This window comes from Rattus norvegicus, chromosome 5, assembly GCF_021556685.1.
Source record: "Rattus norvegicus strain SHRSP/BbbUtx chromosome 5, alternate assembly SHRSP_T2T, whole genome shotgun sequence".
NCBI classification, from domain to species: domain Eukaryota; kingdom Metazoa; phylum Chordata; class Mammalia; order Rodentia; family Muridae; genus Rattus; species Rattus norvegicus.
Genome location: NC_141538.1, coordinates 27027442 through 27048025, shown reverse-complemented (window position 1 = coordinate 27048025; position 20584 = coordinate 27027442). Strand labels below are relative to the sequence as shown.

Here is a 20584-nt window from a genome sequence, read left to right as displayed (position 1 = left end):
TGGGATAGAATTTACTTGTTAAAAAATTTTAAAAGTACAAGATTTAGAGCCAGTCCTTCTATTGATGCCATGACAAACTTCTGAGTTGATTACACATGTGAGTTAAGGGCCAAATAGCAAATCCATGGCTCTAAGTTTGTTAGAGTGATTTCAAGATAATATTAAGATAGTTAACAGACAACAGTCCAGATTACCTTATATAGATAGATGGTTTTCAAAAATGTCAGAAATCCACAAAATGTGAGATTTAAAGTTATTTATCTTTGGTTGAGACATATCTGCTCCTAACAGTTCCCCTTTGGTGGATTTAATGAAGAATGTGAACATCTCTATGATCAGGTGAGGCAATACTTTGTGACTAGGCAGTCACTAGACAAAACTGCCTGTTTCATCTGCAGACTAATACTGTCCAAAAAGGGACACCTTATGCAAAATAGTTGATCGATAATCTCTACCGAGCCAGAATTATCAGCTCTTCAGTTTCTGCATTTCAAGAGTCTGCCGGTTGCTTTTGGACCAGGTTGAAGACTTGCACTCACATGTTGCTAACAGAGGACTGTGCTACTGGAGATTTATTTCTACAACCTCAGTTCTGGAAGCCATGTTAGGCTTCCTATGTGTATAGATATTTGGTCATTCTCAGATTTCTGATGGGGTTGAAGACTGATTATAGTCTCATAGCCTATCAGGCTGTTTAACTTTGAAAATACATATTTTATTAGATAGTTATCAGATAGTATACAAGCTAGCCAGAATATAACAGATTTTAAAGCCTTTCTTAAGCTGTAATGAATAACTAAATGTTCTGTTTAACTGATAGTGTTGGACTGGGTGTTAGGTGTATTTTATGCTTTTAATTACAAAATGATAATAGTTGTGCTCAGCTTATATTTGAGAGAAAAAATTTTTTAATTAGACAAAAAGGGCGAAATGTGGGATGATGTCATTATACAGGTGAGGCAGGTACAAGACAGAATGAGGCCTATCATTGGACGAGAAGGAAGGATGGGTGGGAGAAAAGCTTTAGAGAGGGGAGGAGACTGGAGTGAGGGGAGAGAAGCAGCTGAGAGAACATGGAGGCGGATGTTAAGATTCCTCTCTGCATCTTTACAGGTTATGTATATTCTTAACGGATGGATGTGTACAGGGCTTTGTATGTTTAGATGAGCAAATTATATTATCAGTTGGATCAGAGGGTATTGTGTTGTGTGTTCTTTCATGTGGTGATTTAAGTTCAAGAGTGTGTGGTGCTGGAGACCTGTATGTCTGGCACGGTGGCAACCTGCCTTGGGAACTAGATGGGTAGAGAGATTGTCGCCAGGCTCAGAAAGTAGCCATCGGCAGTGTGATATGGGATGGAGCAGAGCCGGTGAGAGGCTTTGCTGACTGAGATGATGATATCTATTGGATATCTTGAGGCACTGTGGTGCTGGATCTGGTGCGGGATAAAAGACAGCATTTTTTATAATTTTACAGTAACAACCAACTCTAGAATTGCCAGCCTACAACTCCTCTGTAAAGTGTTGTCACTGTTCTTAACCTTGTGTGCTAGTTTACTTTCCTACCCTTTCAGTGTGCTAATTCATGCTCCTTTGGACAGTAGCCAGGCTCATACACCTTTCACTTTGCATTCCTGGTGTTAACGTTGGTTTTAGTTATGTTTGGGGGTATCAGAAACATGACCACATTTGAAGTCTGCACTATAGAAAACTGTGAACTGAGATTAGTGCTATTTCCTCTCATCTCCTTTGCCCAGTTCCCAACTCTGACTCTGCACTCTACATGAATCCATCACGTAGGGAACCAGCCTCCGCTTTGTCGTGCTTTTTGCAGAGGAGTGGGTACATTTGTACTTCCTTGAATTGCCTTACTGTAAGGATGGTTCTCACTTTAACAGCGCACACCTGAAGTCACTCTGCTCCCTGGCGATCAGGTGCTCCAGTTGTGGGATGTACTGAGAGAATGCACCTTGCTCAGTTTCCCACTCTTCGAAGCTATTCCCAGTGCCTCAGGGTAGCCTTGTGCATGTGATCTTCTGTGTTGCTAGCACCGTTAAGGTGGGTCTCAGAAGAGATCTGGATTGTGAAGACGACAGCAGTAGACAGTAGCTTTATTACGATTCTCTCCAGAATGGCATAATTTGTTCAGTTTCATGGGAGAAATTGGTAACATGACTTGTCTTTAACATTTTAGGTAAAGGGGCTGGGGATTTAGCTCAGTGGTAGAGCGCTTGCTAGGCAAGCGCAAGGCCCTGGGTTCGGTCCCCAGCTCTGAAAAAAAGAAAAAAAAAAACCATTTTAGGTAAAAATTAAGGCTTAAAGTATATTCTTATTTGTGTGTGCATGTGTGTGCATACACAAATGTGGTGAGAGGGAAAGTTGTAGGAATTCTCTCCTTCGACCATGTGCCACCCGGGGAATGAACTTAAAGTAGCAGGCTTTGTGGTTGGTGCCTTTTTTTTCCTTTTTTCTTTTTCTTTCTTTTTTTTTTCCCGGAGCTGGGGACCGAACCTAGGGCCTTACCACTGAGCTATATCCCCAACCCCAGTGGTCGGTGCCTTTACAAGATGAACCATTTTACTGGTTCTTTTTATTTTAAATAATCATGTGTATACAAGGTATCCAATGTTAGTAGGGTAAAAATGTTGGGGAAGCAAATCAACATATCCATCAACTCATTTTATGCTTAAAAACATTTTCTCTTTTGGGTCCAGGGATGAAAGTCAGGCCTCTGAGCTCCAGCCCTAAGCTCCATTTTGGATTTAATTTTTTTTAAAGGAGTTATTAACGTGTACAGTGTCTCGCTTGCATGTGTGTTTGCAGGCCAGAGGAGGGTATCAGATCCCATTACTGATGGTTGGGAGTCACCATGTTGCTTCATGATGGACTCAGGCAGGACCGCTGGAAGAGCGCCAGTGCTCTTAACCTCGGAGCCACCTCTCCAGCCCTGTTGGCATGCATTTTATGTGCACCAACCTAACGGAGGTCTAGAGAGTATCAGACTCCCTGGGAATGAAGTTCCAGTGGTTGTTAGGGGCCATATAGGTGCTGGAAACTGAATCCAGGTCCTTTGCAGAGCAGTAAATGCTCTTAACTGGTGAGTCATCTCTCCCAACCTCGATGATCACTTTTTAAAAACTAGACTTAATTTCCTTTATGAATTATCTCCTCATTGCTCTCATTTTTCTATCACACTTTTGTTCTTTGCCCTTTTAATATTTAAGAGCAGTTCTCATGACTCCGAAGCTAATGAATACTAAAATGTAGCCGGCATTTCAAATAGTTTCCTATCACAACTTCAAACAAGTAATGTTATCTGCAGCACGGCAAGAGCAGGAGCCCTGCTGGGCTGGCTCTACTAATACCAAATCACATCTAAACTGTGGTCTGTGTGTCTGTCCCGTGTGGTACCGTTTACTCCATTACCTGTTTTAATTTTTAAAGGCTCGTGTGTGAGATGCCGGGGAGCGCTTGTAACCCACAGTCCGTGTGTGAGAGGAGACAGCTTTGGGGGAGGGTGTTCTTCCCTTCCCCTTGTCGAGGCAGCACCAGTGAGCTATCCATGCTAGACGGTCCGTACACTCCCCGGCAATTCTCGGGGACTGAACACAAGTGGTTCCATCTACCGTCTTGTGGACCCTGCTCTTGTGTCTACGGGTTGTTTTAGAATATCCTTAACGACAAACTGAGAACTCCAGGTGAGTGTGTTTACCCGGCTGTAATTCTAGCCAGGCAGGAGGCAGAGTACGAATTCACAGCCAGCCTGAGATATAGTGTAGTGTCTCAAGCAGAACAATGGAAACACTACAGATTCAGTCCAGTTCCGTGCACCACTTGGCTGTCTAAACAGCCAATCTACTGTCTGCTCCTCCTTCATCCGTTCGTCTTTTTTTATTTTTTTTTTATTTATTAACTTGAGTATTTCTTATATACATTTCGAGTGTTATTCCCTTTCCTGGTATCCGGGCAAACATCCCCCTCCCCCAACAAATGAAACTCATCCGTTCGTCTTAAAGTTAGAAGACAAATGGCAACAAGTCTTCATTGAACACTGCCATGTTAGACAGCTACATTTTGATCACTGGAGTTGGATTTGTTTCTATGACTGATTGTTATTCAAATATGACCACATATGCTACAAAAATTGATCCAAGATCAATAAAGCCAGCGTTACAGTCTGATTCAACAGGGTGCCGACACTATATTATCTGCAACAGGACAATAAACGAGCGCTTTCTGTTGAGCCACAGAGTGCTCCTTGGCTCCGAGTTCTGTAGGGAAAATGGCAGCGGATGTTGGCCGGCAGCCCACTGGTGCGCCTGCTGCCATGGCTGAGCCACTCTTAGGCTGTCTCTGGTGGGATTAGATTGCATGCCACACTGGTTCTTGTTCTTAGCCATCACTTCTCTTGTGTCTGATTCAGGAAAGTATTAGGGTTAGAGGAGAAGGGATGCAGAAAAGTATTTCAAGTTGTGATAGTTACCAAAGTTGTTACATATTTGAGGTCCCACTGTCTCCTGGACTACAGCAGAACCCAGGCTGTCTGGACGTTTGCTATACAACAGTAATGGGAAAACAGCACCGTCCATGGGCTGCCCACTTTGAAGGGGAAAGCGCTCAGAAAAAAAAAAAAAATGCTCAGAAAACTACATGTCCTTGCTCCCTTCTCTGTGCCACAAGCAGCCTTATGACAGCATTTGACGATTCCCTGCTACAGCACTGACTGAGCTGTGACAGCAGGCAGCGGGAGTGCAGGGTCTAAGTCAGCTCACATCCTCCTGGCACACACATCTTTTCTGCAAGGTGAACAGCAAGGAGGAGTCCACTGGTGAGTCCTTCCACACTTTCGCAAGGGAGCTCGGTAAGCACTCCGACACTTAGGACAGCACGCCGGAACACACGTAAAAGGGTTAATGTACTTACAAACGATATTTAAAATGTGCTCACCATGAAGAGGACACTTTTATACATAGGATTTTATTTTGCACTGCTGGAACAATTTCATTCTAGACCAAGGGAGAAAAAGAAAGGATAAAACCACCACAGTGAGTAAACAACTAAAACTTTTCTACTTTGAACAGGATTTTCCATCTGGTAGATTTATTTTCGTATCCCCCTCAAACAGACAGTAAGCTTACCATATTTTAAAGATTATAGATAGGTTGCCACTGAAAGAAAAAATTTTACACAGTCACTGTACATCAAGGTTGACAAACTGCCCTGCATGAAAATATACTTAGAAACTGTGTGAATAAAAGGGAACATTATTGTATCTAAGGGAAGGTTAAGTGGCATGGCGTGCCCTCTCCGTGGTCCTCGCTCTAGGGAGTTGCGTAGTGTTGGAGTTTGTGTCTGCCCTTCCCACTCATTACACCGTGTTTTACCCAACAGCACTCATTAAGGCAAACAAATCCTTTTATGAAGTGGTCTCAAGAAACTGTGGACAAAGAGCAAACTTTTGGCATTAACACAGGTTAACACACACAGCCTTAGTAGTACACAGGAAGCGCAGTTTCTTGGACTAGTGACAAGAAAAGATGAACATGCTCGTTAACGATGTCAAAAAGTTTAAAAGTCAGTGTCCAAGCAATTCCTAACAATGCTTCTGTAGCTTTAAGCTCCGAACAGTGGTAGAATTTATGCAAATGCATTAGAGTTCAAGCTTGGCAAATCACACCCAAGCAGGTTATTAAACTATATATACAGAAAGCAAATGATAAATACAGAATTCAAAGAGTTCTGCTTTTCCTTACATCCTTGAAAGTTGACAAACCTTTTGAGGACAGTCCTATAATATTAAACATTAGGTAACCACGGGTGTCGGGAGACCTAACTACACAAACTGATTTAAAATACTCACCATGACTTTGTAGTGTTTTAATACAATTCAGCTCGTAGTTAAGGGCACAAGACAACATTTAACAAAAATAATCACATCAATTGACCTAGAAATCAAATGCAAATAGATATGAATACAATCTCCAAAATCTGTCTTTTTAAGTGAACATTAACCATTTATTCAAAGTTATACAAGAATCTGAAGGATTAAAGTCTCCTGTGACACAAAGCCATTTCAATAGTTTCATGTCTCAGCTGAGCATGAGGAGAGAGGGTGACAGAGTGCGTGGCTCCACTGGGCAGCTAGCCGGCAACAGCAGACTCAGCAGCAGCCTCCCCCTGCCTGCTGCCCTCCTTGGTTGCCTCCGTGAGATGCATTGGTAGCAGCATGCTGAGGGCCAATTTTGATGCCGTTTGCCTGAAGGAGAAGACAGGACGGTAAACAGAAGTGGGCCTGAGCAGGCAGCAGACCAACTAGATTACTCTTTTTTACATTCATGTAATTCTTAGTGACTTAATTGTGCCAACCAACAGTAAAACATATTTTGAGTAGACTTTTGAAACGAGGTGGTTTCTTCTTTAAAAACAACACAGAGGGAATGTTTTGGAAAGAGTTTGCTAGGGAACTGGTCAGCAGAAATCAGATAATGCTGCTTGTCAGGGCTCCATAGTGAGGAGATTACTTGTAACAATTAGTACATGGAGCGATTATTAAAGAATAAAACTACCCAAAGCCTTCACTGCTCTAGCGGATGTAAAATCTTTCTTTTAGACAGCACTTCTGTTCCATGTTGAATCAGCTGTGCAGGCTGAGGGACATAAGTGTTCTGTGTCATCAATAATTTCTGTGATCCCCAAAGACGTGGCAGGTTGCCAAGAACCCACACACAGAGTGGTTCTTTCATTCGTCAAATTCACACTTGTGTCTTAACCCTCACTCCCTCAAGTGGATTTTACCTAAAAATACAACACTTTGAGAAAAGTAATACAGTAGCTCCAGAAATTAAGCTCTTAAGGAAACTTTGCGTCACAGTAAATCTCAGATTTATGGTGCTTGGCAGTTACTCTGTAGCAGTAGGAGCCTTGGGGCTTCTGGCAATAGCACACTATTGACAGTGGCTGATGTGGTTTCTTCTCGCTCTTTTGACTCCTCTTTAATAAAAAGCATGCCCTATGGCTCATTGGTTCTGCCCCCTCTGGGCTGGTAGCAACTTCTTGAGGAATCAAGGAGTCAGGCCTGGCATCAGGCCAAATAAACAGCACGGCCTGCTGGCTTCTGACAGCCATCAGAGCTGCAGAAGGCACGGCAAGGCAGTTAGCTACCGCACGAAACCAGCCAGAAACAGCACACGTGCCCTTTAACCAGAGGGCCAATTACTGTTCAATTTATAGGGTATTAGTCTCCGAATGGTGTCACCTTTAAATTAACTCAAGAAGTGTTGCCATGAAAGTCTAAAGGTAAGATTTAAAGCCACGCTATTCCAAATTTTAAAAATCGAGTGCTTTTTGGAAAGCGAAGGCAAACTGCTGACAGCCTCATGTTGGTACTAGCCAAGAGCATCTCTTAGATGTCTTTAATACAAAGTAACAGAAATGCTTATGTGAAAGTAAATAACATATTCTATTTACTTAAATATTTTGAAATAAGGATAAACACAGAGAGGGGAATTTAGGTCAAAATGACAACTAGCGGACATTTACTATCATCTAAAATGTCACACTTGGTCCTAATCGTGTAGACCAAGTTGGGCTCAAAATAACATTAGAGAAAGCTAGGCCAGCTGTTAGCTATATGTATTTATTTGGCCTTCTGAAAGCTGTGCTTTGCTCTAATGAGACATTTGTGAGTTGGGAATCGCCTTCTCTCTTATATATTTGGTTGTGAGCCTAGCCTTTAACGGCTGAGCCATCTCTCCAGCCCCCCCCCCTTTTTTTCTTTTTTTTCAGAGTGGGGGACCGAACCCAGGGCCTTTCGCTTGCTAGGCAAGCGCTCTACCACTGAGCTAAATCCCCAACCCTGGGAATTGCCTTCTCTCATAACAGAAGAGCGTGCACTGCAGAAGTCCATGGGCCATACATTTACACGCTAGGATATTAACCCCAAAGAATGAGTCCATGTGAAGAAATGCAGGTCTTCTTTGCAACTGAGGGAATTTATATTATTCTCATTGTTAGAGTGAATGCACAGGCCATTCATCCTAACCCCATTTCATAGTGATCCTCTACTGGAATCTGAGCAAACACCAAGCGACATAAGCACCTGCCATGGTGCCATGGACCAGGCTTTCAGACAGATGACTGTTAACTAATGTGGCAATGGATGATCAATTGAACCATGTTAGAAATAAATAACAAAATCATGACTCCAAATCCTAAGTAGATATCAATTCAAAATTAGTGCTTAGTGAACAATATTTGCATATACATACCTCATTATTAATGTCAAAGACCCCTTCTTGGATTTTTTCATAAATTTCTTTTGCTGTGTTAATAAATGCCTGAAATATAAAGTAGAAAAACTGGTTTGTATTATTCGAAATCACAACAGTAAAGGAATATCATATACAAGGTCTATGAGACTGGAGAGATGGCTCAACGGCTAAAAGAACTTACTGCTCTTCCAAAGGACTTGAGTTTGATTCCCACCACTTACACTGGTGGTTCACAACGACCTCAGCTAACCCTAAACCCCAGCTCTAGGGAATGTGATGCCTTCCTCTGGCCTCTGTGGGCACTACTGTCCCACCACGACGCTGATGAAGAGCTCTTGAGGGTTAGATAAGCTGACTCAGACTTAGGGTAAAAGTACTTGCCATAAAACCATGATCTTGGGGGTTGGGGATTTAGCTCAGTGGTAGAGCGCTTGCCTAGCAAGCGCAAGGCCCTGGGTTCGGTCCCCAGCTCCGAAAAAAAAAAAAAAAAAAGAAAAAAAAAACAAAAAAAAAAAACCCTTGATGATCTGAATTTGATCCCCCAAAAAAGAAGACCCCAGAAAGTACCCTCCATATATGTGCCACACGCTAATATAAAAAAATGTTCTTGACAATATCGGAACACTTGGTATATTGGAACACTTTTTGTATATCCTTATTAATGACAAAACCTTGATCATCTCAATAGATGCAGAAAAAGCATTTGATTAAATTCAACAGCCTTTCACCATGAAAACATCCAATGAAGTAGGAATACAATGGAATGCTCTTGAGTAATAAACTATCGAAAGCAGTGGTTCTCAACCTCCCCAATGCTGTAACGACCCTTAGTACAGCTCCTCAGGTTGTGACATTCCACTGCTACTTCAGAACTGCAATTTTGCTACTGTTATGAATCGTAATGTAAATCTCTTATATGCAGCTCTGATATGGGACTCACATAGGGGTTGAGACCCCAAGTAGAGAACTGCTGATCTAGGACAAGGCACACCTGATGACATCTTCATTGCTGGAGACCAAACACTGTCCCTCTAACCCGAGGAAGCAAGTGTGCACACCAAACTCCATTTGAATCATAAATACTGTTTACTCATAATGGCCAAAATACAAAACAACACGAAGGTTTACCCACTAGTGAGTGAAACTCTACGAGCTGCTGATGTAACAATCAGATATGTAAAGGACTGACTGGCAACTAGGATTTCTTTGTGTGGTCTTAAAATATTCTTGAATTATCAGACTGTGGTGATAGCTTTGCAATTCTGTAAGTAATTAAAAGTTAACTAAATGCACATTGGAAAGTGTGGACTTTGTGGAAAGTGAATGTTAACCCCAAAGCAATCATTGCCAAGGAGGGGAAGATGTTTTATAAGTGTGTGCAGGAGAACCCACATCAACTAGGTCCTTCACACACGCCGACATGTTTGCACCAGCTAATTTTAGAGGACAATGTTCCACATGAAACTGCTTTTGCCATATGTAGTCTAAAAGACAGAGTCAGAGTCAGGCCAGGAGATGGCTCAGGAGGTCAAAGTGTTTAATCATAAAATTCTAAAGACTCAAATTCAATCCTAGGAACACATTCCAAAAACCAGATATAGTGGCCCACATGCCAGCATTCCTACAGTAAGGCAGAAGGGAAAGGTACCAACTGGGATCTGTGTGCAGCACAGTGGCACAAAGTGGGACACACATATACATATTGCATGTGCGCTCTCTGTCTTACAATAAATCTTTATCAATGAGAATCAGGGTTTGGACAATAAAGGGACGGACACGGTTCATGTTGAAGAGTTTTGCCGTTTGCTTCACGGTGCACTACTGTACTGCAGAAAATTGGGATGAGTGCGAGAAACCACTCACCAAATTAAGCCTGTAAATTATTCACAAGTACCCCCTATGTTTATGTAGCCTTTTATGTGAATCTCATCAGTGCTACAGAGGGTGCACAAACTGACTGGGTCTAAACTATCAGATTTTGTTAACCAGTATGATGAGGAAAGGCATCTTCAAGTAATCTCTTAGGAAAATTCACAGGAGGTCTTCTGAACCACCGCCAGCACAGATCTAATGGAAATTAAAAAGTAAAGGATCACGGAGAGGTAGAAATCCTAGCACTCCTCTCTCAGACACTGGAAACATTTGACTGCTGACGTTCCTATCATAGCTTTTGCTTCCAATTAACAGGACTGTTACGTTTTCACCTTTAAAGGCCTTACAGCTCCCCAGAGTAATCAATCTACAGCAGCTCAATTACTGTACCAAGCACAGCCCAGTCAGCAAAGGAGACCTGAACGACTGAGCAGGAACACAGAGGTATGAATATGCATACAATCTAAGTGGCCGATCGAATCATCACAGAGGGTCATGAGAATCTGCTGCAAAATAATGAGAAGAATTAACCACTGATGACTCGTAAGGCACTTAGCATGCAAGCATGGTTTTCATGTGTGTCGGCATTAAAGTAAAGGGGAAATGAGTTTTCACCTAAGAACTGATTCAGTCTTCAAAACTGTGGTTATCCTATAGATAAGTAAAAGTTTAACTATTACTAATAACAAGTCGATTACAATAATGGCCTCTGAAACTTGGCTAACTGAATTAAAGACACAGACTTTGTGAGGCTGCAACTCTTCCTGTAGGAGCACCACGTGTGTGCTGACACAAGGCTGGAGTGACTGCGAGGTCCCATATGTAGGCACCATGTGTGACAGTGCTAACATTGCTAGACTTCACAGTAACAAATAGCTCTGACCCTAACCTAGCAACCCTAACACTTACACAAACTGTTGTTCTGCTAACTCGAGAAATCATTTAAAACCTGGCGTAAGAAAGCTATGCTATGTAAAAATTCCATTACTAATTTTATTCCCTAAACAGTATTTACTAATTTATTACACACTTTTAAAAGCATAGTTGTACCACATTCGAGAGGTATTTTATATCTGGAAGGTATGAAATTAATTTTCTTTGAACTGAACTATATAAACGGTTATAAATTTTTCATTGTAATTTGGTCTCTCAATGGAGTAGTTGTTGAATGATGCCACCTCTAACTGTAATTCTCTGATAAAACACTAAAGACATTGAATTTTTTCTCTTTCTGAGTACAATATAGAAAACACTACATAAATGCACTATTTAGATACTTCAAAATTAACATTTACTAGATATTATTAGTCAACTAATGACCGTTTTAATGATTCTTTAGAATGTGAAATCCAGCATGCCTAATGTAGACATCAGTATACCTATTTTAAACTGTAGAACTATTGGCTAGAATGGAAGATTTTCCAAATATAGTGAATATATAATCAACATTATTAAGGGTCAATGGTGGTCAAACTTCCAAGTTAGTACTGGGATCACACACGAATTCTCTCTTCTCAACATTTAAAAATTTCAGTCATGAGAAATATTCAAGGATATAATAATAAACTGGTTGGGATTAAAAACAATAATTTTAATGTGCATGGCTCAATGGTTAAGAGCACTTGGTACCCTTGCAGGGAACCCAGCTTTAATTCCCAGCACATACATGGAAGCTCAGAACTATCTATAATTCTTGATTTCAGGGGATCCAATCTCCTCTTCTGACCTCCACAGGTATCAGCAGCACACATGGTGAACTTACATACATTAATGTAAAATACTCCTACACATAAAATAAGAATATACAGGTCTTTAAAAAATGCTAACTTGACTCTTCATTTCTTACCAATCTTCACAGATATTTTTCAAGTGCTAGTTCATACTGTCAGTTGACAAGATTTAGGGATAACCCAGGAGGCAGGCCTCTGAGCATGCCAGTTAGGGCTCATCCCGATTGGGTTAGACTCTGGAACTGCCTGTGAGGACTGTGTAGGTTAACTGAGGCGGGGAAGTACCATTTTACGGACTATCGTTCTGAATGAAAAGAGAAAGGGGCATAACACATAGCCCTGGTCCGACTCTCCGAGTACCAGCACTGTTCTTTCAGCCTCCTCGTGAGCACAATGTGCCAGGTGCCTCAAGCCTCTGTCACCTAACATCCTCACTATACTGCATTCTTCAACTGTGAACCCAGAAGGTTCCAGGAGGAACCTTCCTCCTTTAAGTTGCTTTTGTTAGGTATTTATTTCCTAGCAGCATGTAAAGTAGCCAATGGTTTTCTTTTCTTTCTTTCTTTATTTTTTTTGAGACAGGGTCTCACTACACAAGCCCAGCAGGCTTCATTCATTCGCTTGCTTCAGCCCCCCTGGGATTACAAGCATATGCCATAGTATCTGGCTGAAATGTTGGTTTCAGTTTATGTAGATCTCTTTGAGGGAAGATTCTTTTAGGACTTTACTAAGAGGAAGGGAGCAAGCAACAAGGCAAAATTGATATTACCATTGGGCAAAACCTTCCTGAGAAACTGATGTCAAGCTGGTTCACCGTAAGTGCTGTAAATCAATGCCCAGGCAGACATGTCTATGAAGCAGAGATAGTTCCTCACAGCCACAGTGGGAATGCAGCTCCTGCGCACTGCTGTCTGAGCACTGTGATCCTGCATCCATCGACACTTGAGCACCAGCCTCCCTTTACCGTCTGTGCTTTGGTAGTTCCTATAGCCGGTCCTTTACATTCATTTTCTTCATAACTCATGAATTTTCTTGCCCTCTACTTCAGGCACTAGGTGCATGGCAACATTTCAAGGCCTGTACAGCCAGCCTAAGTTAAGAGCCCAGCGGATGCAGGGTTGTGGGTGCAGTGACTAGGAGAGAGCATGCCTAGCGTGTACACGGCCCTCGGTTTGACCCTCAGCACCATATAAAGCACATATGCCTGTAGTTCCAGCACATGGGTGGTAGAGGCAGGGGGATCAGGAGTTGAAGGCCATCTTTGGCCTCGTAGTGGGTTTGAGGGCACCCTGGACTACATGAGACCTACAGACAAAACCAACTAACTAACCAACTGCCGCTACAAATGGGGTGTGATTCAAGAGCACGCTCATTGCATCCTATTGCGTGGGGATCACTGACAAGGGGATCTAGTAAGTGCTGAGTACAGGCGTAACAAGAAGGCATAGTTTCCACTGTTGCTGAACTAACACCAGTTGGTTGGGAGAATCTAAGCACAAGAGCTCACATTTTAGGCCAGGACAGAGAACAAGGCTTTCTGCATTAGCTGACAGGAGATGAGTGCTGGGCGGCACTGGGTCCTAACATACAATACACATGGCGCTCTGCGTGTGCACTGGAGAGACGAGGGGCAGGGATGCCGCAGCTCACTTTTTATTATGGCTTTATAGCTTTGATGTGCAAACACTGACAGCTTCAGCAGACTGCTCTGATTTCCTTATGTAACATACTGCCACCTGGTGGCAAGACAGATATGACATCAAGTATCTTGAACAATTTCACTTAAATGTATTAACAAATGCTGGAGAACAAGGTGTTATGCAAGACAAACGGCTTTGTAGTGTTCTCTTTGAGCTGGAAAACATGACATAGGCAGAAGTCTTTAATTTTCTTCTCAAATGCTGAAAGCAACTACAGGTTGCAATAATGTACGAAGTGCTCACTATTGGTACATCACTACACTAAGTATTTATATAGCTTACCCTGTTTCCTCAAAGACATTCAAATTATATTTAGAAAATCAAAAATTTGTTTCTTTCAAGAAAGCTTATAGGTATGGGATGATGTTATGCCTCTGAAACTTGCACACCAGTTACAGGGGAATGAGGTTCTTCTGGTTCAAACTCCGCTCCATGCCTTACTAGTGTGTGGCCTGAGACGCAGTGCTCTCCACAGGAGAAAGGGCGCAGGCAGGTGCGTAAGTCAGCAAACCCTGCAGACACTGCAGAGTAATGATCATGGTCAATGCTCATCAGAAAATTAAAATATCCTGATTTAAAAAAACATGAAAAAGAGCATTAGCCCACAAGCTATGCAGAGTGACACTAAAGAGTAATATATACTGAGAAAACAAGTATACATCCATGGAAAGTCCTATGAAAACACTAAGCAACTCTAGTACTAGGGAGATTAATTCAACACCTCCTTCAGACTCTGTAACTTTATTTGGATGCTATACACTTTACTTTAGTGCAAGAGGCCTCAGATCACAGTAGCTTTCATACCCTATCTCAAGGCAGAGTGCTGGTGGGGCTACTCTTTGGGATGAGGTAAAGCGTAACGGAGGCTAGTCAATCTACCTTAGCTTCTTCAGCTTCCTATGTCACAAGGAGAGGCCCTGCTGCTTGTTATCTGTATCAATAGAAGGGCAGCATGAAATCATGTAAATTAAATGGAAGAAAATCAGGTTGTGCATGGAATGAAAGATACCATGTGGAACTCTAAAGCTGCATGAAAGTCTGCGCAGTCGGTGTTTAGATATATGCATGCTTATAAATAAATGTCCATTTCGGGTGAATGTGAGACACATGAATGCTACCTTGGTTAGCAAAGTAGATGCAACTTCCAAGAGTAACAAGTAGGACCATCTGGGCTGGAGAGATGGCTCAGTGGTTAAGAGCCTTGACTGCTCTTCCAGAGGTCCTGAGTTCAATTCCCAGCAACTACATGGTGGCTCACAACCATCTGTAATGGGATCCGATGCCCTCTTCTGGTGTGTCTGAAGACAGCTACAGTGTGTGTGTGTGTGTGTGTGTGTGTGTGTGTGTGTGTGTGTATAAAATAAATAATTCTTTGGATATAAAAAGTAGGACCATCTTTGGCGTTTCCAAGACTGGTGGCCAAACCAGAGGTAGTGAAGCTGAGTCAGCCCTCCTTGATCTGCAAGGAGAGTGGTGGTTATGACAGTAAGCTTCCCTCCAGGGATAGATGATGCTCCAATTGTTTGTGAAGCCATCTTCTTGGGCTTCAGCACAGATCCGTGTGTAGAGGACAAAAACACCTCTAGCTTACAGTCACATGCCAGTTCCCTAAAGTACTTTTTCACTCCCTACGGCCATCACCGAGAAGCACAGCCTCTGATAATTTAAGCAAGGGGCCTCGAAGTGGTCCTCTTCCTACTTAGCACCATCTTCTCAAATCATGTGCTCTCCATGGTCATAGAAATCTGTCTGTCCTGTCTTTTGGTAGCTTGGCAAGTTAGCACCATCAGTCTTAGGAGTCCCCCGCTGTATTTTCAGGTACTTGCTTGGCTCTTTGGTGCCTGAGCAGATGAGCCAAAGATATTTAATCTTGACTTGTCAATAGGTTGAAATATTTTAAGTAATTAATATATTTTTTGTCACTTAATTTTTTCTATTATACTGCATTTTAAAAGTATTTGAAATTTAAAACTTTTAAATTAATTTAGATGAATATGTAAATCCATAAAAATTTCATACACACCACATGTATGGGCATGCTTGTATGTAACACAGTGTAGTGTGGGTTAAGTATGTCAATCTCCTTCTCCTTTCTTGTTTGAGCTGGTTTTAAAACCAGCATATGATGTGATAGGCTTCATGAAATGAACTGTGGAAACAAGCCAGGGAGTTCAGACATCTCCTTGACATGTTAATTTAATTGCCTTTGAATATAGATCAGCAGTAGGATCAATTGCCAGATGATACAGGAGTTCTGCCAAGTTTTTTGAAGACCCCCACCCCCAATATTGTTTGTTCTACAATGGCTACAGTGTCCTACATTCTAACCTGCAGTGTGTGAGGACGCCTTTTCTCCACATATTTACTAGTATCTGCTGTAATATGGTTATATCTATGTTATGAAGATCGAAAGAGATTATGGTAAGTTTGAGAGAGCATTCCTTCGCAGAACTCTAAGGACTTTTGTGCCTTAAGAGTTTTTTCTCCTGGTTTCACACACATCCATAATCTTTTAAGCAAATGAATATAGGGAGAAAAAGAACTATCAAATAGTTCTAAGAAGAAAATTGGGTGGCATATGCTTTTAAATCCAGCACTCAGGAGGTAGAAGCAAGTAATTTCTGAATTCCAGGCCAGCCTGGGTTACAGAGTGAGTTCTAGGACAGCTAGGGTTACATAGAAATACCCTGTCTCAGAGGGAAAAAAAAGTGCTCTTAATCATCCAGCCATCACCTGGCCTCCAAAGACCTCTCAAGTTCTATCAGAGAAGCCCATGTTTACTGGTACACTATTTACAGTAGCCAGGGAATGGACTAGCCTTGGTGTCAATCAACAAAAGAATGAATCACACACACACACACACACACACACACACACACACACAAAAATACAGAATTTTATTCAGCTATTAAGAAAAATAAAATTATGACATCTGTAGGATATAGTTTCTAGATTCAGAAAGACAAATTTTGTGGGTATGTATTTAAATATGCATGGATATGTGGATATAGGTCATGAGGTCAGAAAGGAGACCGAGAGTAGAAAAGTGGTCTTAAGTATGGGGAAAGAGGTTAATAGAATACCTGTGGCACAGAAACCATGGAAAACCTAAAGCCAAATGCTGACTGTGTATGAACTGGCTGATAGTGTGGGGAGACACAGTAAGTATCACAGAGGGCACCCCAAAGAAGGCTGATTGTCTCTGAAGGGTATTTCCAATGAGAGGACACTTCTGTGGAGGAGAGGATACACTTCACAGCTGACTAATTCCTACTTTAATACAGAGAATACATTGTGGGTTGCTGGCAACCAAAGGGCTTTGGCTGTCAAATTATGGAATCCGATGCTCTGACTAGTGGGGTCCACTACACAGTTTTAAAGAAATTGGAGAGCAACAATCATTTTTCACTTTTTGGAAGCTCTCAAACAACAGTGGAAGAGTGAAAAATGAAGACAGGATGTCTTATTAGGAAGCAATTAGGGTCAATAAAGCAACAGGAAGGCAATACAGATTAATGGACGAGTGACTGAAGGGCTAAGCAGACACATAGGCTATTTATAGGAGTAGTCAAAACTATGCAAGAGACTGTTTATGGTAGGTGGAAACCCACTTGTTCGCTATGGCAATCATAACTAGGATGAACTTACCAATGGGGAAAGAATGCAGATGAGAAACTCAGTACAAACAAGGACTAGGAAACTCTCATTGGAAACTGGAAGAGAGCACACACTGAGAACTGGAGGGCAGGTTTTTATTCTGAAGACAGCTGAACCCTGATTATATAATTACATGCTCTTGCCAGGAGTGAATAAAGAAAGGGATGAGGATCACGAGAGGGTGGGAACCCTGTGCTTTGGAAGGGTGGGGGTGCTGTCGGCCTTTCCTGTGAGGTAGCCGAGTACAGCCTGCACTGCAGCAGGAGTCTGTGCAATGTGTGCACAGGATCACGGAGAGCACTCATCTGACAGCCCATTGGAAGAAAAGCCTTCTGCCACATGTCAGGTCAGAAAAAACCTGGAGATACTGGGTGGGCTGTGCTAACAGATGAGCAATTTCTCCAAAATACAGGGGTGGGGGTTGCTTAGAAAATTAGAAGTTAAATAAAACAGCAATTTACTCTGTGCCTAGACCAGCCTCAAACACACAGCAAGCCTCCTGCCCTCAGCCTACTGAGTGCTGACATCACAGGCAAAAGCCACCACACCAGCTTTTTCAGGAGATTTCTCTACAGTGGTTTCTCAAACATTAATATATTACTGTAATTTCTGGTTCTTGAAGAGGAAGCACATCTAATTTCTCCTATACTTGTTTGCCCTTGGAATCCCAAGCCAAACAATCACTATAGGCATTCTCAACTGTGTGGCAGTATAACAGAGAATAAGAACCTGCCCCGCCTTGGTCTGAGCCCTGTGAACAATGACTCTTACACATGAAAGCACTTAGGAGAACACTCTGGATCTGCCTGCAGTATTACTGTAAGCATGTACACTACTTGGGACTTATGTTTAAAAAGACTAGTGACATTTACCAAACTCATCAAAGGTGACTTATTAGGGGCAACAGAACAAGAATATTCTGGTCGAAACTGGTTGTCTTAGGTTTCTTCTGTTGTGATAAATGCCATGAACCTGGGAAAGAACAGGAATCATTTTTTCTCACACTTTCAGACATCAAGCAGCCCATCACTGGGAAGGAGTCAGGGCAGGAGAATCTGGAGCATAGGCCACAGAAGAGTGCTGCTTACTGGCTTTCTCCCCACAGATGACTCAGCTTGCTTGTTTCTGCAACTCAAGTCCACAAGCCCAGGGGCAGCATAGTCCCTTGTGGGCCTAAGGCCCACCTGCATCAATCAGTAAACAAGAATATAGACATGAAAATTTGCCTACCCGCAATCTGATAGATTTTCTCAACTGAGGTTCATTTTCTCAGATAACTTTAACTTGTGTCAAATTGACAGAAAACCAACCAGGACACCGGTCCTTAGATTACACTGCCATATAGGGAAATGAATATGGGTGTATTCCTTCAGTGTTCAGAGTCACCACCACAACCTGTATAGAATCTACTTAATAAAAGCAATGTACTCTCACTATAACCTGCTATATAGAAGTTATAATGTATCATTTGGAAATAAATCCAGAAAACTAGTAGCTTGCTAACAAATACATGTTTATAATAGAAAAGGCTTTCCATGTTTGTGTAATTAATGTTTATGTGTACAAATTATGTGTATGTTAATGTTAATATGTGATTTCTCTACTTGCCTTTTCATATCCATAGATATGTCTGAGAAATTCTTACCTTCATTAGTAATAACTAATTTAGGCAATGGGGTTTCACTTGGTTTCATATTCTTTATAAATTAACTTCAAGTATTTGAATTGTTTTGGCACTGTTTTAAATTTAAGATCCTAGTTCAAGAAAGATGGCCTTAATTCTGGCAAGAGCAAAATGGCTCATCAGAGGCTGTTACTAAAGAAAATACGTAAGAGTAGGGAGGTGCTGAGGAATGACGCTGACGGCTCCTGCACCGGAAAGGGTGAGTGCAGGAGGGCGGGGAACACCAGGGTGTCAGAATACTGAGGTTCCTCACTGTAGCATTTGTCAGAAGCAGCACTGAACACAAGGGATGCTGTCTTTACTTCTTCTTTCAGGCAACAGATGAAAGAGAGCATTTTTAATATCAAAATTATAGTACCACACCTCCTGTTCACTAAGAAGAGTTGCTGCTAATTCAGTTCTTGGAGTTTATGTTCTATTATTCTAACTCAGTAGTTGTCAACCAGGACTAATGACTCTATGGACCAGATTCCCTAATCCTGTTTTGTCCCTAAATACATCTTTTATGAATGAAATCATTAAGCTGACTAATAGTAAACAGTAAATGTACAGATTATATAAGCTTATTTCCAGCTAATCCTGAGACAACAGTGGTATGCTGTTTTAAATAGTCTACTCCCTTCGAGGGAGATATAACCCACATCTCTTGGTTCCTACTTTTATTACAAAAAACACATCTTTGTTAAAATATATAAAAGGAAACAACAGGCCTATTCTAAAGACCAACGGCATTCCACTGGGACTTAGCCAATGCAAAATCATGTAGCCTTAATTTTCTAAAAAGAACTCATAATTAGATGGTCCATTAATCAAAAAATAGGCACATTTATGAATCACTTATCTTTTATCACACATATCTTTAATATACACCATACATGTTAAGGGATGATTCATACGTGAGATATTTACTCATCTGGCTGTTTTTACAGCTGGGACTTTGAGCACAGGGTCTCACAAAGCTAGGACAATGTTCTAAGCACGAGACATACCCTGAGCTTGATGGTGTTACTCTTCCTGTAACACATGAGACTGCTTAGATGGCTGCAGTGGGAATCTACCAAACTGAGCCAATGGGTGAATGTGTTTGGCTTTAAACTGCCTTTTACTGAATGATACAAATAACTGTGCTTAAAAAATCTTATACGTATGGGGGTCGGGGACTGGAGAGATGGCTCAGCAGTTAAAAGCACTTGTTTTTATAGAGGACCTGGGTTTGGATCCAAGCACCCACAAGGCACCTCGAACCATCGAACTCCAGCACCAGGGACACATGTGGGAAATATACATATATGCAGGCAAAATATCACACATAAAAATGTAAAACTGACAATAAAAAAAGTCTGCCATGTAGACAATGAATAAACAGTTGGTTGTTTTACCTTCAAATTAGGTCTCTCTTAGCCATACATACTAGTCCTCTTTTTGTTTTTACGAATTAGTCGTCAAACTTCTTTAATTACTTTGGAGACAGTCTCTCTCTGTCTCTTTCTGTCTCTCTGTCTCTTTCTCTCTGTCTCTCTCCCTCCATAGACATATGTGTGTGTGTGTGTGTGTGTGTATACATATATAAAACAGAAGCCTGAATATTAACTCCATTATGTTTGATACATGGTAAACACAACAATTAAGAGACTGAACTACAGAAAAAGGTACTCTTTTTGCAGAAAGGATA

General features: G+C 41.5%; 1 protein-coding gene across 1 annotated transcript in view; it reads right to left on the bottom strand.

The window, feature by feature from the left end:
• Window positions 1–4957: 4957 nt before the first annotated feature.
• Rab2a (RAB2A, member RAS oncogene family) overlaps window positions 4958–20584 on the bottom strand; it is a 64019-nt gene continuing 48392 nt past the window's right edge. The window contains exons 7-8 of the mRNA NM_031718.2: window positions 8267–8335; window positions 4958–6255 (exon numbers count right to left, since the gene is read on the bottom strand). Coding sequence (NP_113906.2) covers window positions 6160–6255; window positions 8267–8335 — 165 coding nt within the window. The 3' untranslated portion in view covers window positions 4958–6159. The remainder of the gene's footprint in view (window positions 6256–8266; window positions 8336–20584) is intronic.